The following is a 19864-nucleotide window of genomic DNA, read 5'->3' as shown; positions in this document are numbered from 1 at the left end:
TGCTTAGTGAATACCATATGCTTCGCTTCTATTCAAGTGCTTCATGCCATTGTGCATTTACATTACATTGCTATATCTGTACCTTTAGTTTAAAACATTGTAGTGAATTTCCTAGGCAAGACATATTCCATAAATATTAATACTTAGACATGTAGGAACTTACGAAGCTCCTATTGCTATTATTTACATTTTATCATTTGCCCTTTAAAATAATTATAACTAGGATGTTTCTGCTGTCTCTCCATGTTGTCATTTGATTTCTTCTCAAGTAATTAATCTTACCATAACTAAAAATAATCTTCATTAGTAAAATAAATCCATTAGGGGAAATTTGTAATACATTCCAAATACATATAAAAGCAATGTTAAATTTCATCCTGCCCTGCACTTAGTCTGAGTAATTGTCTATTAATCAGACTATTGGTCTGATTTGTGATCACAATGTATTCAAGCTTATATTCCCCAAAGTCCTAACACCGTACCTTACATAGTATGGATGCATATGATGATTATTTATAAAATGACTAAATAAATGACCAAACCATAATAATGTTTTAACTCTTAATTAAATGCTATTTTCTCATTCATAGCTTAAATTTTGATCAAAAAAAAATTAAAAACACATGCTTCCAAATCCTGAGCTTACTTCAAAGAGTTTTAAGGTATCTCTTAATAATATGTTACCACATTTACTACCCTATTATTGTAGGTACTACCTATTGACCTCCTCCTGTAAGATATAACAGAAAAGAATTTTTTCACAGTGGATTTCCCCAGAGTTACTTATATAATCATATTGCTATTTTTAATTTCTATTTTGCAATGTTCTGACTCTAGTGTCTACAGAGCAAATTTAGTAAAGTAAACACATGAATCAGGCCAGATATAGGACATAAGGAGTGTTCAAACTTGTGGTGAATTGGTTGTTGGATGTCTACTGAACCGCAAATTCGAAGAAAACAATTCAAAAGGAAAAAAAATGTTGACACCATGTTGGCAGCCAAATAAAACCTATCTACTGGTAGAATTTGTTTCATATGCAATCTCTGATTTACTAGGTACTTTTTAACTTACCATACTTAAAATTATGTTTCACTAACTATAGACAGAGTCTTGATTTTCTATTTTGGAACGTGGGGATGATATTAGCTACCCTCTTCATTTCCATATCTTCTCATTTTTATTTCAATATTTATTTGTTAAATCTTGAACATCATTGAAGTTGTAAATATTTGTATTTTGTTTATTAGCTATAAGTCTATGACTTCAGATTTAAAATAGAGAGCCTGTGAGCAGTGATTACATTATTATGCAGATTGCAATAGAGTTCACTGAGAGTCAAGTGGAGGGCTTCAATTATATGACCTTATCTGCAGTTCCCTGAGTTATCGAGAAAGAATGTTCAAATAATTTCTCTTTACTTACTGACTACTTATTGCTCTATATTATGACATGTTTTAATTTGCTTTATCATAGAATCTTTATTTCTTGGAGTTTATGGTTTTGTTTTCCAGCTGGGAGAAAAAACAGATGCATTCCATTCGATATGTTGTTTTTAATTTATTCCAATCCCTTGTGGAGACTGAGTGCCTGACTTTTCTAATTTGGACCCCTTTTCAGTGGTCAATTTTAGGAATCATTGGTTCTAGCTGTGGTGCAGACATGTGGCCTGGGTTCCATCAGTCGGATACAAATATAGGCGTTTGTTTTGGAATTGAGCTAAGGTAGGAAACAGGCAGGGTGGGAGGCATCCATTTTGTTGCAATGGATGGCTAGTAGAGGTAGTATTGTTCTGGGGGCTTTTAGAGGCCAAAGCTCCTTTATCTGGTTAGTTGCTTGGTGTGGTAGTGGGAATTTTTTATGCAAGTTTAACATAGAGAGTAACTTTATTGCTTTCCCAATGACTCTGTGACTCTCTCTATTCCTTTATATTTCTCTTTATACTTAAAACTAGGCAATGGATAGTCTTGTCTAAAGTTTAAAAACTCTAATCAATACTGAATTTTTTTTCCTCTTTCGTTTTCAGAAAATTTTCTTCATCATTAGTGTTTTTATAATTTGGCAGTGCTAAGTATCTAAGAGTGGTTCTTTTTTATTTATTATGACTCACACTCAGGAGACCCTAACAATTTACAGGCTTGAGTCTCTCCTCTTCTCTTATAATTTCTAACTATCATTTTCTCTATCCTCTCTTGGTGGAACTGCTACCAAAGCAAATATCATCTCTTCTGGATTGATCTCCTGTGCTTCTAGTCTTTTTGCTTGTATATTCCAACTCTGCATTTTTATCTAAAATTCTCAGTATTTCTATGAGATTACCTTCCAAAACAATTTTTTTTAAATTTCAACAATCACTCTTTTAATTTCAACAGGTCTTTCCTCTCCATTTCTCCACCACAACTCCTGTTCCGTTTGGATCTTGCTGGGAATAATAATTATCATTATTTTATTTTGGATTTGTGTATTTATTTGTTATGACCCTTTTATCCCCTTAATACTGAAGAGAAAATCAGCACCTCCAGAATCATGTTCAACAGAAATTTAAGTTAAATATTTAAGCCTGTACAAAAACAAAATCCATAAGATTTTATTCCTTTGAACAATCATCACCACCCTTTATAATACTTCAATATAGTCTTCTAAATTATTGTTTATACTACTCTACTTTTCAAATACATGCTTGAATCTCTTTTTAATGTACTTTGTTTTCACTTACTGAAACTCCTTGTTTTGAAAACATATATTTGACTCTCCTTTTAAATATTATAGTTTTGATTTTTTTAAAACAAATCTATGTTTACTAATGAGTGTAAGTAACACCCAACCTTCGCTATAGACCCAAAACAATTTCAGTACAACAGAACAGAAGCAGTTGCTCTCCTTTGGCTGGATATATTTCTCTCATCTCATCCTGCATGCTGAAATTCAGCAAACAACAAGAGCCATATTTCAAATTTCAAGTACAAGATATAAGGACATTAAATGGATTCCTTTGTCTGTGAATATGATGTGTTAAATGGTAGGTTTTACCGTATAGAAAGCAAAAAGAAATTAGACTACTCAGTCTGGGGCCTCTCAAATACCAGATTATAGAGAACTGCAACCCAGCTCCAAATTATCTGCTAAGGTGGACTTCATTTTCTTTAAATTATTCTAGGAAAAGTTTTATTTTTCCCAAATGATAAATGTCTAGCCAGACTTAACTGTAGGGAAATAGTACTGTGATTAATGAAAGAGGTGTAAGTCATCGTTCAATATACATAACTTGAATTAATATTTGCCCTCTTTTTCTAGGCACCTTGTACCCCCAAAGCTTCACTGGGGACTGGCATTTTGTCTTACTATATCACCCTTTAAAGAAAGTCTGGGCCGTGATTTCCAACAGAAAATATTGCTTTGTTTACTTTCCATCTCCCAGAAATTCATTCAATTCTCACTTTTTCTACTTATTTTTCATCAATAAAAGCTTATAATTTATTAAAAATTTCTTTTTCATTTTATCAATGGAGTCTCATGAGAGAGAGCAGATAAATGCATATGGTTCATAAACTACTTGGAACCAGGGCATAGAACCAAAGAATAAATCATCTCAATCTTTAGTGCATCTTATTTCATTTATTTAACTAATATTTGTTGAAGATGCATGTTGTGAAAAACATTACGGAAGGTTTAAAGATAAGCAAGATATGTTCTCTACATTGAATGAAATTACAACCTCATAAGTAAAGATAAAAATGCATAATACCTGCTCTGGCAGAATATAGTAAAATCTATGCAAGTTCATAGAAGGAAGAAGTCACACTGAATTAAGGAGATTAAAAATATTCATGAAGAGATAGAATTTTTGATTTAACAAAACCTTCTAGGAAGGCAGAGGAAACAGCATTAAAAAAAGATGTAGAAGGCGGAAACCACAAAGTATATTTAGGATCATGTAATTTGGAGTACATGCTATATATAAAAGAATCGAGAGATAAGGATACAAAAATAAATTAGTACTAGAGCATAGACAGCCTTAAAGAAATAAAGCAGATATATTTAGATCTAATTTAATAACGAATGCTGAGCTATTAAACACTTTCCAAGCATGGGACTGCCAGACAAGGGTCAACATTCAGATTCCTCAAAATATGTTTAATAGAATACTTGTTCCTGTTGACCTTTTAATGAGTCTGCTCAGGAAAACATTTCCCAGTCAAGTAGATTTTGGGATACATCTAATAAAATGCCTTTCCATGTAGATTTTTAATACACATTGCCTTATATTTTTTAAAAAGTAAGATTAAGAACTTACTTTTTTATTATTTGCTATTACTATTATTTTCCTTTCTTGTGATTACCTCTACTCAGATCTCCAGGCTTGTAGTAGGTTTTTTTTGTTCTTGTTTTTTTGTTGCCACAGGAGAAATGGAGAAAGGACAACTGGGGATTGCATATCATCTTTCTTAATTCTCATGATTAAAGAAGCAGGCTTCTGTGGAAATGGCAGAATTATTTGCATAGAGGCAACAATAGCAGTTGGTAAATGTGTTTCAGTAGAACCCATGGTGTCCCCACCTCCAGGGTGTTCTTCAGCCAAGTGTGTCCCCCAACAGTTCATATGTTGAAGCCCTATCCCCTACCCAGTATGTCAGAATATGACTGTATTTGGAAATGGGCCCTTTGAGATGTGATTAAATTGAGACTGTTGAGGTGGGCCCTATTACAATCTGACTGGTGTCTTCCTAAGAAGAGGAAATTTGGACACACAAAAGATGTCAGGAATGTGGGTGCAACAGAGGAAACCCCATGTGAAGACACAGTGAGAATACAGCCATCTGCAAGCCAAGGAGAGAGGACTCGGGAGAAACCAAACATTGATCTAGGACTCCTAGCCTCCAGAACTGTGAAAAAATAAACTTCTGTTGGTTAAGCCACCCAGTCTGTGGTAGTTTTCTATGGCAGCACTAGCAAACGAATACTATGGCCACAAAGATCCATGTAAGTTAAAGCAGAATAGTGTAAGGTGGGAAAGTTTTAGAAGAGCAAGTATTAACCATTACGTAGTATCCTGATGAAGTGAAATTCATATCCTACAGAGGAAAGAAAGGGAATGATATGGGATAGAAATAAGAAAAAGGCCTTTCCATGTTTGGAAATCCACTCAGCAGAAAGTTCCACATTTCTTCCCAGGACATAGTTAGCTGAACAGCAGCCTATGGAGGGGATATGCAGGGGCATGAAGTAGGTTAAAAGAACTGGTTGAGTTAGCCAGATAAGAATCACCACAAGCATCCCCCCCCAACACACACCAAACACACACACACACACTCACACACACTCCCCACAAGCATCCCGCACCCCCCACCCACACACACAGAGGAAGATGAGAGTTTGCCATAGATAGTGTCTGTATATGTCTTTCTCATACATCCATTGATGAGGTAATGGATATGTCCCAAAGGTTACCTGAGGGAGCCTAAGGAGACACCAGAATGATGCTACTAGACAGCCAGAGATGACTGAGAAGCAGATGGATCCCAGGAGCCCATTCATAAAAAGCTCTGTGAAGAGTAAGTAGGGCAGATGTGTGTCCTCAGAACAAGCAGTAGGCATTGGACTTATGGCTCACCAGGAAGCTTGCCAGAAGATGACATTAGCTGTTGTCAGCAGCTAGATAATGAGTAGCTACACTGTCTACCTGAGAAGTTTATGAGACCAGAATGAGTCATGGACCCATTACACACCCATTGATAAAGGGCGTTTCCCCACCTTGCTGCAGTCAAAAAGTCACCAGGTAGCTGGTGGTGTGGGGTAATAGGGGTGGGAAGGAGATGTGGGGTTTCGAAAAGAAGTCTGTTAATACTTTCAAATCTGACTGAAACCACTCAAAAACATACTTTAATCTATTAATGAAAATAGAGGCTCAGATTTAACGAAGTTATATCAAATAAAGTTCAAGTTTTATATGCCAACTAACAATTAGCAAATTTATAGCAATCAAACACATTAAGACTTTAAGTTGTGTGTGTGTGTGTGTGTGTGAGTGTGAGAGTGTGTGTGTGTGTGTTTCACTCTAAAGGGAAATCAAAATGCCTCTCATCCTCACTGGTACTCTATTTTATCCACCTAAGGAGGAGGGTGACTGGACTAGATTTGCCAGGTTACAAAATACAGTTCTCTGTCACAGTTTTTGAGTGTGGAACTTCCAAGGGAACTAAAAATAGTTCATTTGAGCATGCTCCCCCACTTTTGTATTTTATTTTATTTCATTTTTTGCTTTCTTGCAGTCAGTATGGTAATTATAATCCCCATTACTTTTGAGAAACTTTCTCCTCCTCCCTCATGACAGCTGATTCCCTGGGGCTTCTGTGAGGAGTTCAGGATTAAAGGGAAACAAAGTCTTCCTGTCTTCCTGTCATTATCTCCTTCCTTGCTTTCCTCCTGCCTTGTGGTCTTTCTCAGTCCTTCTTTTCTGGTGATGATAAATGACAATGGGTTTTTATTTTCCCTTATCACAGTGTTTAAAATTGGAGATTCTGGATGCCGGAGCATAACAGACAAGGAAGATCTAATGGCTAATTTGCATCTGAGTTCCTTAGCCTAATGGTCAGAGAAACATTGAAGGCTTCTGTCTGGTGTAGTTCAGATCCTTAAAAGTTCTGCTTGGAATTTGGGTTCAAGGCAGTAAGAGAACAAAGCATTGCTTTACCTGACATTTGCTGGCCTTTCTTTTCTTCCAAATATATATTTTCGTAAAGGTTTTGCTGGGAGAAGTCCTCCAGTCAAAATAGTATCTCCAAATATTTAAAGCCCCCTCAAGTTAAGCTAAAATGTTTTAAAATAAATTTTTAATTCCTCAGTCTTTCTTTGTTAAAGACTTGAAATTTTAAAGAGTTTCAGGCAGTCATTTTGTAGGATGCTCTCAATATTTCACATGATTAGAAAATGTTGGCAGGAATACCAAAGTAACTTCTTAGTGCATCATATGAAAGGCAACATGAAAACATCTTTGTTGATTATGGTTACCTTGATCCCTTGGTTAAGATGGTGTCTCCCAGGTTCCTCCATGATAAAGTTACAAATTTTCTCTTCATAGTTATTAACTATTTTAGGGAGGCATGTCAAAAGCACACAATTATACTAGTTCTTCTCAAACTTTCACCCCTAATATTAGTACTCATTGAGGAATCACAATTATTGCTGTAGTGTTTGCCTAATGGTGACTTCATATTTTTCTCTTTCCTTCTATATTTATTAATTAGAATTCTAAAGTAAGAAAGAGCTATGCCTTATCCCCTATTTACTTATTTATATTAGTATGGACTACTGGACATTTATTTTATTTTATGGGTTAAAATCTAATATCATTTATTTGTGGCCCAAAAGATTCCATCTTAGCCCATTAGGACCTCCTTTATGTTGTTTCTTTTGACCAGCCCCCATATAATTCTGAGCAATTCTTTACTTTCTGCCACCACAACATTTTTCAGGCTTATCTGGTATTTTCCCTGCCCCATTCCTGGAATCAACCAATACTCCAAAGAGCCCTGGATATTTATATCGGAGGATGATGTTTACCAGTCAAGATCTGAGCCTTAAGTGTTGCTAGGATTTGAATATGTTCCCTAAAGTTCATGTGTTGGAAACTTAATGCCCAATGCAACAGTGTTGGGAGGTGGGGCCTACTAAGGCCTTATTAGTTCATAGGGCTCTGCCTCATAGAATGGATTAACATCCTATGGCTGGAGAATGGGTTTGTTATAAACATGAGTTCATCCTCCTCATTAGCTCCCTTTTACACATACTCTCTTGCCCTCCTGCCTGCTGCCATGGGATGACACAGCAAGAAGGCCCTCACAAGATTCTGGCCCTGAATTTTGGACTCCCCAAGAAAATAAATCTGTCTTTATAAATTATTCAGTCTCAGGTATTCTGTCATAGCAACACAAATTTGTTAAGACATGTTTGCTCATTTCTACTGAGATGTCATTGCCTCTATTCTGTCTCAGAGACATAGCCAGGAATTGTAAGTATATATACTAGCAGACATACATAGATGCACATCTGTATTTCTGTATCTATCTTTTTTGTTTATATACATTGAAAATCATGAGTTTATACTGATTCCAATCTCATCCACAAGAACTGTCACAAATTGGAGGGGGTTAAAGAGAAATAACAACTAAAGGCAATGCAGGATCTTAGAGTTGTGGAACAGAAAATAGACATTAATGAAAAAAAAATAAAATTCAAATAAGGCCTATAATTTAGTCAACAGTATTGTATCAATGTCAACCCCTTCTTTTGATAATTGCATTACGATTATAAAAGATAAATGTTAAGGGAAGTTTATGTATGGGAAGCGTATACGTGAACTCTACTGGTTTTCCAGCTTTTGTGTAAGTTTAAAACTGGTTCAAATTAAAAGGTTTTTAAAATGTCATTAAAATATGTTTAACCTAATATTTCCAAACGCCCTTGAATACATAATTTTATTTTTCAGGAAAGGTATTAACCCCCATCCAAAAACATTAATTTTGCCTTGGAACACAAATTTGGCAACCATATGAAATTACAGAATCACTTTTTATACAGCATACACACAAATTAATTACATTGCATTTTGGCTTAATGTGTTTCTACTGTGGCTGCAGATTTTGCAAAATTATTAAGCAATCTCTGGTGAAATAGTTATTTGAGGAATCCAAAAATTCCCTTAAGCTTAAATGCTCATGATAGAAAACTGAACAAAACCACCTTTCTATAATTTTACACTTAGCAATTGAATACAGGCATAATGAAATCTTGAAAGCTAAGCAAACAAATGTAAATCAGGTATTCTGTTTTTCTTTTCTATTTTTAAAGATACCAATTACTTTGAACACAACAGATAAACTTAACAGCTAATGTTTATAAGAATTTTCATTTCACAAAGAGCATTGCAGCAATATCTAGATCTGCTGTTTGAACTTGTTTGTGAAAATAACATACTTTCCCAATAAGTTAATGAATAACTTCTTATGAAATAACCACCTCTGAGGAACATATTTACAATATTGCAACTTTTTAAAATTAATTCTGCGCCATGTAAAAGCAAATTTGCTTCCCCTCACTTTTAATATATTTATAAAATATAGCATTGGAATTCTTAAATCTTTTCATCCATTCAGAGTACGTCAAATATGCATTCATATCACAGACCAACTGATTAGTATTTGAAACCTTCTCTTTCTTTGGTCTCATAAATCAAAATAACGTTATTTCAAAATATCCTTGTAATAATGTGTTATCAGTATTTGAATCTAATAGCAACTATTATTTGCTTATACTAATAGAAGTTAACAATTATTTTCTCTGATACCTATATTTTTAATCTTTATGTCCTCTGATTAATTTTCAAATAAATTTATCTTATTTAAGGGCTCTTCAATAATTCTTTCTTCAATTCTTTATACTGTTCATTTCCTCCACATACACTTTCAAATGGTCACTAAAAACATACACCTTTTAAGCAGACAAAAGAGTTTTATACTTCCTGTAACTCATGGTGGCTTTCTTCTACAAAAATCTTCTATGACTGAATAATATATCACTTGAAAATAAAAGGGTTCAACATTACAGGTATTTAAATCACCTTTTTCTCAAAATACATTTAATCCTAATTTCTGTAATATTTAAGGCATTGAATCAAAAGATTGGCCATGGTTAAAAACATGCCGTCGCTGTTCTTGCATGCTGTTATCTATTTGTTTGTTAATGTCATTGTTCCAAAAAATATCTAAATAAAATTATGAACATTTATCCTTTTATAGTCATGAAATTGTGATGTTTTGGTATAGGCCTAGGAATATTCTGATTTAGATATAAAATACAAACATGCAAGGCGTGGGACTTTTTTTTCTACTCCATCACAAATACAACATGTGGTTCTGGGTATCCTGTTTTGTCTTATCCTGTCTCTCTCAAACTGCCAATTTTGACACCAAATTAAAAGATTGACTTTTACTTGTATAGATTCTGACTGATATAGATTAACAAAGCCAATGAGACAACTGAAGACCAATTACTATGGTTGGGCGTGGCTACATCATTTTCAAAGTAATCCTGTGAGTTGACTTCATCCAGTTTCAAGGCTTTAAATGGGGTTTATATGGTCATGACAGCCAAATTTGTATGTTCATCAACATTCTTATAATGGCCTAGGAGACGCTACATGACTTGGCCCATTGTTTATTTTCAGATCTCAACTTTTACTACCTTTCTCTTCCTTCACTCTGCTCTATTTATGCATGTCTTCTTTATTCACTTATTTATTTAATTATTTTTTTTTTTTGAGGCGGAGTTTTGCTCTTGTTGCCCAGGCTGGAGTGCAATGGCACAATCTCAGCTCACCGCAGCCTCTGCCTCCCAGGTTCAAGTGATTCTCCTGCCTCAGCCTCCTGAGTAGCTGGGATTACAGGCATGCACCACCATGCCAGGCTAATTTTGTATTTTTAGTAGAGATGGGGTTTCTCCATGTTGATCAGGCCAGGCTCAAATGCCCGAACCCACATGATCTGCCTGCCTCGGCCTCCCAAAGTGCTGGGATTACAGGCATGAGCCACCACACCTGGCTTATGCTTGGCTTCTTGATGTTCCTCAAGTCATCAGATGTGCTTGCATCTCAGAGTCACTGCTTTTCCTTTTGCCTGGAAAACTCATATCTCAGATATGTGCATAATTATTACTTTAATTTGCTCAGGTCATTGATCAAATACCAACTCTTTGATGAAGTCATACAATGACTGTATCATTTAAATTAAACCCATTGCTACATCCTTGTGCTCTTCATTGCCCTTCCCTACTTAATTTTTCTCCATAGCACTACTGCCAGCAGAAATATTTGTATTTTACTTGTTTATTATTGTTTATTTTGTCTCTCCAATTAGAATAAAAGCTCCCCAAGAGCAGAGATTTTTCTGTTGGTTTTTTAAGAACACCTGAAATCATTCTGTCACACAGTAAATATTCAATAACTAATTGCTAAATAAGTGAATAAATAAATGGATTAGATAAAAATTATTATCTCAACTTTCCATATAATGTGATTGAAAATTAAGTGGAGCAGGTTGGTTCAATGTTAATTGGGTTTGGCAGTTAATGAGTCAACCATCTCTGTCTGCCAAAACCAGTGTTCTTTCCTCTATGCCACATTTCCTTCCTGAGTTTACAACATGCCTACTACAAAACAAAGAATTTTGTTTGTGATTAGGATTTGTGATTCCTGAAGAGTATAATTTCAGTGGCTGCTTTACTGAGATAAATTTCTTTATCATACATTTTATAATAATAATAATATGACTTGTTTTGGTTTGTGACAGGAAACATTAAAATTCAGGTAAAGAACTATAAAAAAATCATGTAGTAACTATACCATAGGTATACGTAATATTTATTTTAGCAGAATGATTGCATCACCAGATTTGAGCTCTCTCTTTAATGACTATCAATGACCTTTGTGGTACTTCACATGTAAAACTTAGGTGAACTCAGTAATTTGTATGATTCAATATATTCCCTTCTAAGATCCTTTGATTTACCATTTCGTTCCTATGATATTTAATCTAATGATATTTAAAAAGTAAACATCTAATTCTAAATAAATGTATGCATATGTTTGTAGGTAAATACATGTGTAGATGTATATGTACTTTATAATTTATAAATATTTACATAACTAACAGATACAACTAGAATCAAGCCATTTGAATATGTGAAATATACTTACATCCTTTATGCAAAATATGAAAGCATAGTTTCTTTGCTATGTATAATTTTTAATGATAATCACAAATCTGTGACAAAATGACAGAAACTGTATTGACTACTCCAAAATGTTTTATAAACCACTCTTCCCTTGCCTTTCTCTATTAAAAACCTATAAATCTAAAATACTTAATGTTTCAGGATGCTTGAGATATGTCTGGAAACATGTGACAGGGCTCTGACCAATTATATGTTAAAAGGCAATAAGCGGGACTCATGGAAAGCCTTAAATATAGCCTCAGCTGGCAATAATCTGCCCCTTTGACATTCTTCCATCTTCCTACCTAGAAGATTAGCCTGAAGCAGAGAATGCATTTTATGATTACAATAAGAGAATCCTGAAAGGTAAAGACTATAGGGTAAAGATGTTGGAATAAGAAAATAGAACAACGTGCTCTGATGACGTCATTGAGTCAGATAGCCTGCTCTGGATGCTGAACCCATAGCTTTTAAGGTGTAAACTAAACACCACCCCTACTTTCAGTGAGATATTACGTTGCATGGGGCAGAACACATTTTTAACTAATGCAATATTCCTTATTACACAGAAATAAAATTAGAGTAAATCACGGCTTGCCTCACCCATTACTTTCTAAGGAACAAATGATTTTCCCTTTATCATGCAGAAACATTCCAGTCTCTGGATCCCATCCTTTACTCCCTCATTGTGTTTTCAATCTCTTTTTCTTTAGTGGTACTTAAAATTTAAACATTAAAAGCAAACAAAAATAGATAAATACTTGTGTACGTAGAAAAAACTTTCCTTAACATTTCTGTGCAATAGGACTTTCATTATTTTTCTTTCTTCGATTAATGAACAAACCTAATGAAGTAGCAATCTCCAACCACACTTCATTTCTTATCATTCCTTAATTTGTTCATATTTTCTCACAACAAGAAAATCCCCATTGTCGAAATTATTTTTTCAGAAGTCCTCAGAGAACAGCCTCCAAAATGCTTGCTCAGTCTTAATCTAGAATGGTCTATATTGTTAACAATCCAGTTCATTTTAGAAACCCTATCTCAGTTTTATTTTATTATGCTATACTATATTTGCTTTCCTTTTCTTCACTCTATTTCCTAGAATTAATAAATTCCTAGAAAATAGTCTCAAGTTGTCATTTCTCCCAAATCCCTACTACTTCCTCCTTCACATTTGTGAGCCTGACTGGCACGATCCACCACCTCAGGAACCAAGCGTGCAGCAATTCCTACCACATTATGTCTTCATCAGAAAGCGAATACATCCAATATCAAACCACTTTTCCTTCTGCCAACTATGTACTTCATTATTTTCTACTGTCCAGTGTCAATCAGTGAGGAGATTTTCTTTTTTTCCCCCTCTCTCTTTTCTACACTCATATCTAATTAGTGGCAAACTTCTGTGAATTCTAACTAAGCAGTATTTTTCTTATCAATTCTCTCTTTTTCTTCCCCCTCGATTATTACTGAGATGAAAAAGATTACCTCGTGAATGGGACTAATTAAGTACTATGAAAACAAATTGAAAGACAAAGAAAATGAATTGCTAAATTTTTAAAATTCTGATAAAGCTGAAATGTAATCAAGATGGGCCAGTTGAATGTTAACAAACTGGACTGATAATCCAGCATTTTCTTGTGGAAATCATTATAGTCCATATTCAAAGTTGATTTTTTCTAAAGAATAAATTTATGTTCATTGAGAATAAATTTATTTTTGACAAGATTGCCAAATAAATAAAAATGCTAATTTAATCAACAATAAGACATACCACTGCCAAGAGCACAGAACACTCAAATGTAAATAAAGTGAGCAGGTCTGAAAAATGAGGAAAAAAATTGAGAAGCATTAAAATACAGAATAAACTCTCTAAAAATATAAATAACACAGTTCTTTGAAGTCATCTAAGTTATTTTATGACTGACAGATCAGCTAGAACTGGAATTAACATAATAACAAATAGAAAAAGAAAATGTTATATTGTAAGAGTTTTAATCAGCCTTGGGAATTGTATTAGTCAGAGTACTGGCTAAGTTGCTGGAGAGACCACTTCATACCCACTAGGATGGTTATGATAAAAAAAAAAAGCAGATAATTACGAATATTGCTGATGATGTAAAGAAAGTAGCATCCTGATATACTGACGATGATAATCAAAGTGCTATTGGAAAAATATTCTGACAGTTCCTAAAGAAGCAAAACAGAGTGACCATATGACCCAGCAATTCTACTCCTAGATATAGACGCAAGAAAATGAAAGCCTATGTCACACAAAAACCTTTTCACAAATGTTAACAGCAGCATTATGAAAATGTTAGAAGCAGCCCAAATACCCACCAACTGATGAGTGGAAAAATAAAATGTGATATATCCATGCAATGGAATATTATTCAGTTGTAAAAAGGAATAAAGTGCTGGTGCATATTACAATATGAATGAACCTTGAAAAACATTATGTACAATGTTCAACATCTGGGTGACCAGTACACTAGAAGCCCAATCTCTACCATTATGCAATGCACTTAAGTAACCAACATGCACACATATCCCCTGAATCTAAAGCAAAACCAAATTATTTAAGATTCTTTATGTTCATTTATTTACTGTATTACCAAATATACTAAAATGATTTCAGCTGAGCATAATGGCTCAGGTCTGTAATTCCAGCACTTTGGAAGGCCAAGACAGATGGAGTTCGAGACTAGCCTGGGCAACATGGCAAAATCCTGTCACTACAAAAAAAAAAAAAAAAAAAAGCCGGGCATGGTGGTTCATGACTATAGTCCCAGCTACTGTGGAGGCTGCAGTAAATCTATAAAAACAGAAGTAGATTGTGGTTGCCTAGGGCTGCAAGAATTGGTGGGGGGGAAATGTAGGGTGACACTAAAGGGTAGATAACTTCTTTATGGGGTTCTGGAATCATTTAGTGGTGATGGTTGGATAATTCTATGAATATACTTTTAACATATTGAATTGTACACTTTAAATGGGTGAATTTTACAGTATGTAAGTTTTATTTCAATAAATCTACTATAAGAAGTTATTATGGTGGATGATAGCGTTTACTGTGACACAGTTGTAAAATAATTTTGCAAGTCACTCTTATTTAAAGGAAATCCTTAATTATATAACAATGTTTTCAACAACATTGCTTTCTTTTTTAATAAAGCAAAATTCATTAGAGTATATTGGGAAAAGTCTTATTCTGAGGATCACTAAAATCTTTTTTTAACTTATGTGAAGTATAATTCTTTTTCACCAGTCAATACTGTTTGTCAATCAATAATATTTACTAGGAGATGCACAACGTAATTTAACTTCAGTCATGAGTAATGAGCTGTGTTATATAGTGTTTATAGGACTTATTTTATCATTCATGTATACAACAATGAAGTTGCCTAGATAGTCATCATTATAGTTGTATGAGTCTGTACAAAGACGTTACGGAAAAATAATGAAGACACTTGATGAGTTCTATGAATGTTCACTTAATTGATGTTAAAATAATTTTTAGTACTTTATTTAATTGCATCAAAATGACAAACGCTTTCTGCAAAGAAGATAAATGTCATTCCTAATCCTGTTACATCATTCCTATTGCACAGATTAAAGGCTTGTAAGTGTATAGAATAAAAATATTCCTATTCATAACTTTGAGAAAATTGCTCCTAAGAAACTCTTACCATCCCAATTAGGCAATCAGAAGTAAGACAGTAAAATCTAATTTATATACCATCGAGTATTTACTACTTTTAAATTAACAACTTATCCATCTATAAATAAATCTCAGAAAAGAATTTTCCTTTTTCTGGATTTATTTGATTTGACACTTCACTTAAACAATTATCAATTAACTTACTTAATATGAGTAATCGTAACCACTAGCATAAGTGGAATTTACTTAGAAAATCAACATTTTGTCTGAAATATAAGATTATAAATATGACAAGGTATGAAATGAAGTACATTTGTCTCTTTAAATAAGAGCAATGAGTATGTTCACTAGTTGTATATTCTTTGATCATCCTAGTCAAAAACAACTTCTGTATTTCATAAAACTCTATCAAAATAAACAAACAAGAATAAAAAAGGTTCTAATGGTACAACTTTCTCCAACCTTGAAATGCATATAAAAAATGATTTATACTGCATTAGCTAATTTTATGCAACTACTTTGTTATTATTCTATTATAAAATTGCCATTTTGACATCAATTGTGTACATTAAGCTTTCAGATAAAACTTACCTCAGGAACAGAAAAATTTGACTTTAGGTTCTTATACTAATAACTGTCAGAATCCTTTAATTAAATGTTTCATTTGCTGCAGAAGTATTCATCTTTAAAATAAAAATAATGTCCTAATCCTAGGCCTAACAAATGATGCAGGCACTTAGAATTTATTAATAAGTTGCAACAAACTATCTCAAGACTACTGAGAAAAGACAGCAAATTACTGTCACTTTTTGTATGTCTTGAATTCCTTAACATATCTTTATTTATCTATCGGATAAAGATAACTCAAACAAATTCAAATATAGGTACATATCTAGCTGTATACGTAGGCCTGCTATATTTTTAAATCACATAACTGCTCTTATTGTTTTTTTATATAATTTAAAAGGTTAACTTAAAGAAAAAATATACTTACTGCCCTCTAGAGGTATGAACCAGTAGTGTAATAAGTGTAGATGTTGCTGGGCATATACAGTTTAAAGCTAACATGGCGTATTTAAACTCTTCTTCACAAACAACATGATCTGTTTGAAATAAAATAGGTAAATTAGAATAATTTACCTTTGGAGAGTAATAAGATATAAAAAATAAAACAAAATGAATAAAATGGTATAAGTCTCAATATAAACATACTTGTTTTAGAGATGTTTTTACAAGTGCAATTTTATCCCCAGGAAATATATCTCCTAAGAGAGAGTACTGGAGTATGGGTTAAGTGATTGGCTTGGGGGTCACTCCTGCCTCAACAAATTTAGCAACCTTTGCTAAAATGCTTAACCCTGTCTTAATAAAATTGGCAACTTTTAGTAAAATGCTTAATCTTCCTATGCCTAGCAGGTGGGTTTGAGGTGTGGTCTAAAATATATCAAATACTTTAGAAAGTCTCCTTTTGTTCTGATAATTCTATAGTATAAAATACAACAGTACTGATTTAGAAGAGTATTGATATATCAAATTCATAATGACACAGCATACATTTTAGAAAGTAATTATTAAAAGATTTAGCAGATAATATGTGCCTAGCATAGAAGAAATATATTTGGTACTATGAAAATAACTGTAATATCAAGCAATAGAATTTGCTAAAATAAATTGAAATTGAAATTGTACTTTAACTCCAAATTCCTAAAAGTCATAAACCCAAAAGATGATAGGGTCCAACCAGAAAACATAATAAAAGGCTGCTGAAATTCAATGACATAAAAATAACAGTGCTAGAAATGAGAGCACATGGGAAGGTGCAGGCCACATCTAAAGAGAATGATGCTACTCAGGCCAAGCATTGTTATGCAGGAATCAGGGCCCAGATGCCAGATATTCTATTTTCTACAGAAGTCGTGTTTTTTAAAAGTGATTAAATACTGTTTATTTTGGAAAAAACAAAAACCTGCTTTCCCAAATAAACAAGCATAGCTGGTATTAAAAATAAAGAGAAGGTTTATAAGTTCGAAGAAAATACATATTCTTAGGCAGAAAAGTAGCACTTTTAGCAAAATTAAGAAATAGAAGATCAAATTTGTCAGTGAGCTAGATCTATAAAATGAACACAAAACACCATACAATTTATGAAGAAAGAAGAAAAGGTTACATGGGAAATGGTTTAGCAAATGCTTTGGACAAACATTGACTTTCGTTCTGTCCTGTTTTTATAATATGATTTAGTACATGAGATAGCATACTACTTTTTATTTTCCTTTCATTTTTTATGGTTTCTCTTTCACATTTTATGGAAGAAAATATATACTATGGATATATGTCAGGATTTACTCAAAAATACAAAAATATCAAGTCTCTCCTAATAATCTCTCTCCCCACGCCCACTTGTCAATATATTATAATTGACTTAAAATGTTTTTGAAATACATAACCAGATTATTTATTGCTTTGCAGGAAAGGCAAGCAGATTCTAGATACAATTTTGAATGCAGAGAAGTGTACATAAGATTTGCAAAAGAAGAGTGTCTTTAAACTATCATTTCAATATTATCTCAAAATAATTTTGAGTGTGTATGCCCAATCTGTGAAAACAGAGTGACAAAACTGTTAAACCCGGAATGTTATTACTGTAGAATCATATGATATCAATACATAGGGGACCCATAAATTTCAAATCAAAAATTAGAACAGATGATCTGAGAAAAATATGTACATTTATTACAACACAGAATTTTTAAAATTTCAAACTGTAACAGAAAATTTGGAAGGTATGATTACCATATATGCAATGTAGCATGCAATTATTAACTTTTCCTTACTATAGTGCACAAACCATATTTCTTTCAGTAGGGGAACGTGAGAAAATGTGATGGATGTGTGATACTTTGAAAATATCTCATTTTATTTTCCTTCACTGGTTTAAAAAGTAAAAAAAAAAAAATTAGGTCTCCTCCCTTTTCTTTAAAAAATGTGTGCATCTGAGTTTGGGGGGCAATGGCTGTGGGAAGATTTTGCTGCAGTGGCTAATGTTTCAAAAACAGTACTAATTAGAGAAAATTAGAAGGAAGCAAAAAACTCCTAAATTTCAAGTAGTCATTTTTGTGTTCGCGTGTGTCTTTTTTCTACATTTGGTAAAAGTTTTAGAGTGTCTATCAGCCCTTTCAACAAAAAGTATATGTACTACCATCAATGGTGGCAATTTTACACATAAACACAAAGTATGTATGCGCTGTTCCTTTGTACACTGAATTATCTAGGGATGCAACTGCGGTGTAAATCAAGAGAAAATTTACTTTCTTATGTTTAGCATTGTATGTGAATCATTAATAAAAATTAATATATGTTACATATCAGTCAAAAGCTAGCACCTTGTCATTGGTAAAAGTGTCTTTTTTTTCCACAGTCTTCTTGTTTATTCATGCCTGAGTGTTTACATATTTAAAAAACATGCTTTTTATTATTATTTCCATTTTTTCTCTTTCATATTAGAATTAGAATATTATACTAATTTTTTATACTTTATGTGTATAGATAGTTATATTTACTATGAATTTCATTTCAAAATAGTGTAAGAAGTGTTGCAAAATATTTATTATAAAAACAGAGTACTGTATCAGAGAAAATAACCATTTTTAGATAAATAATATATAATTATCATGAAAGCCTTTGTTAGAACAAATGTAAATTCAGTACTCTTTTCATTAAAAAAGCTATTTAATTTCTATGAATGGAAAATACGAGGAAAAAGATATGATATAATATTCAACTGGATAATAATCTTTATTTGCATGTATCTCAGAGAGCTAAAACTCAATCTGAAAAATAGAACTGCTTGTATATCTAGACTTGTCCTCTTAGGTCCAAATCCATCCTTCCTCTTGGGACATTTTTTAGAACTAACCACTAATCCTCAGCCTGAATTAAAATACTGAAAATATTCCTTCATACTAACTGCCCCTCATTTCCCAATACATTATAATAGCCAAAGTTTATGGATTATACAATCAAATTCCCCTCTCTTCCTTTTTTCCCCATTGTCATTCTCACTACTTCCTACAGGTTTCTAATTCATCCATAATTCTTAAGGCTCAGATATTAAATTTCAGAATTAAAAAATACTCAGATTTTAGAAAGGCAATATGTTTCATCTACCAGACGCTATATAATATATCCAAGGAATGACCTATTCCTAAAAATATCATTGTTTCTGCAGCTAAATGTGTGAATATTTATACCAAGTAGAAAAAATGAAGGGTTAAATAGCTTCATGGCAATTCAGTGCAGGAACCACCACCAATAATTTCAGATAATTTTGTGTTTTACCACCAAGACTACAAAAATATTTTCATGTTTCAGAGATTCCTGGTTTTGGAATTACAGCTAAGGGATTGTGGACTGTTATTCAAACTCTGATGTTCTTTCCTC

General features: G+C 33.1%; 1 protein-coding gene across 7 annotated transcripts in view; it reads right to left on the bottom strand.

Moving 5' to 3' along the window:
- The window catches only part of KCNT2 (potassium sodium-activated channel subfamily T member 2), a 392642-nt gene that overhangs the window by 135035 nt on the left and 237743 nt on the right, over positions 1-19864 (bottom strand). For all 7 annotated transcript variants that reach the window (XM_063647669.1, XM_063647672.1, XM_054449259.2 and 4 more), the window contains exon 14: positions 16419-16527. In XM_063647669.1, the coding sequence (XP_063503739.1) occupies positions 16419-16527 (109 nt within the window). The remainder of the gene's footprint in view (positions 1-16418; positions 16528-19864) is intronic.

The sequence above is a fragment of the Pongo pygmaeus genome, chromosome 1 (genome assembly GCF_028885625.2).
Source record: "Pongo pygmaeus isolate AG05252 chromosome 1, NHGRI_mPonPyg2-v2.0_pri, whole genome shotgun sequence".
Classification (NCBI taxonomy): Eukaryota; Metazoa; Chordata; class Mammalia; order Primates; family Hominidae; genus Pongo; species Pongo pygmaeus.
Note: the sequence above shows the minus strand (reverse complement) of the source record. Positions and strands in the feature narration are given on the sequence as shown.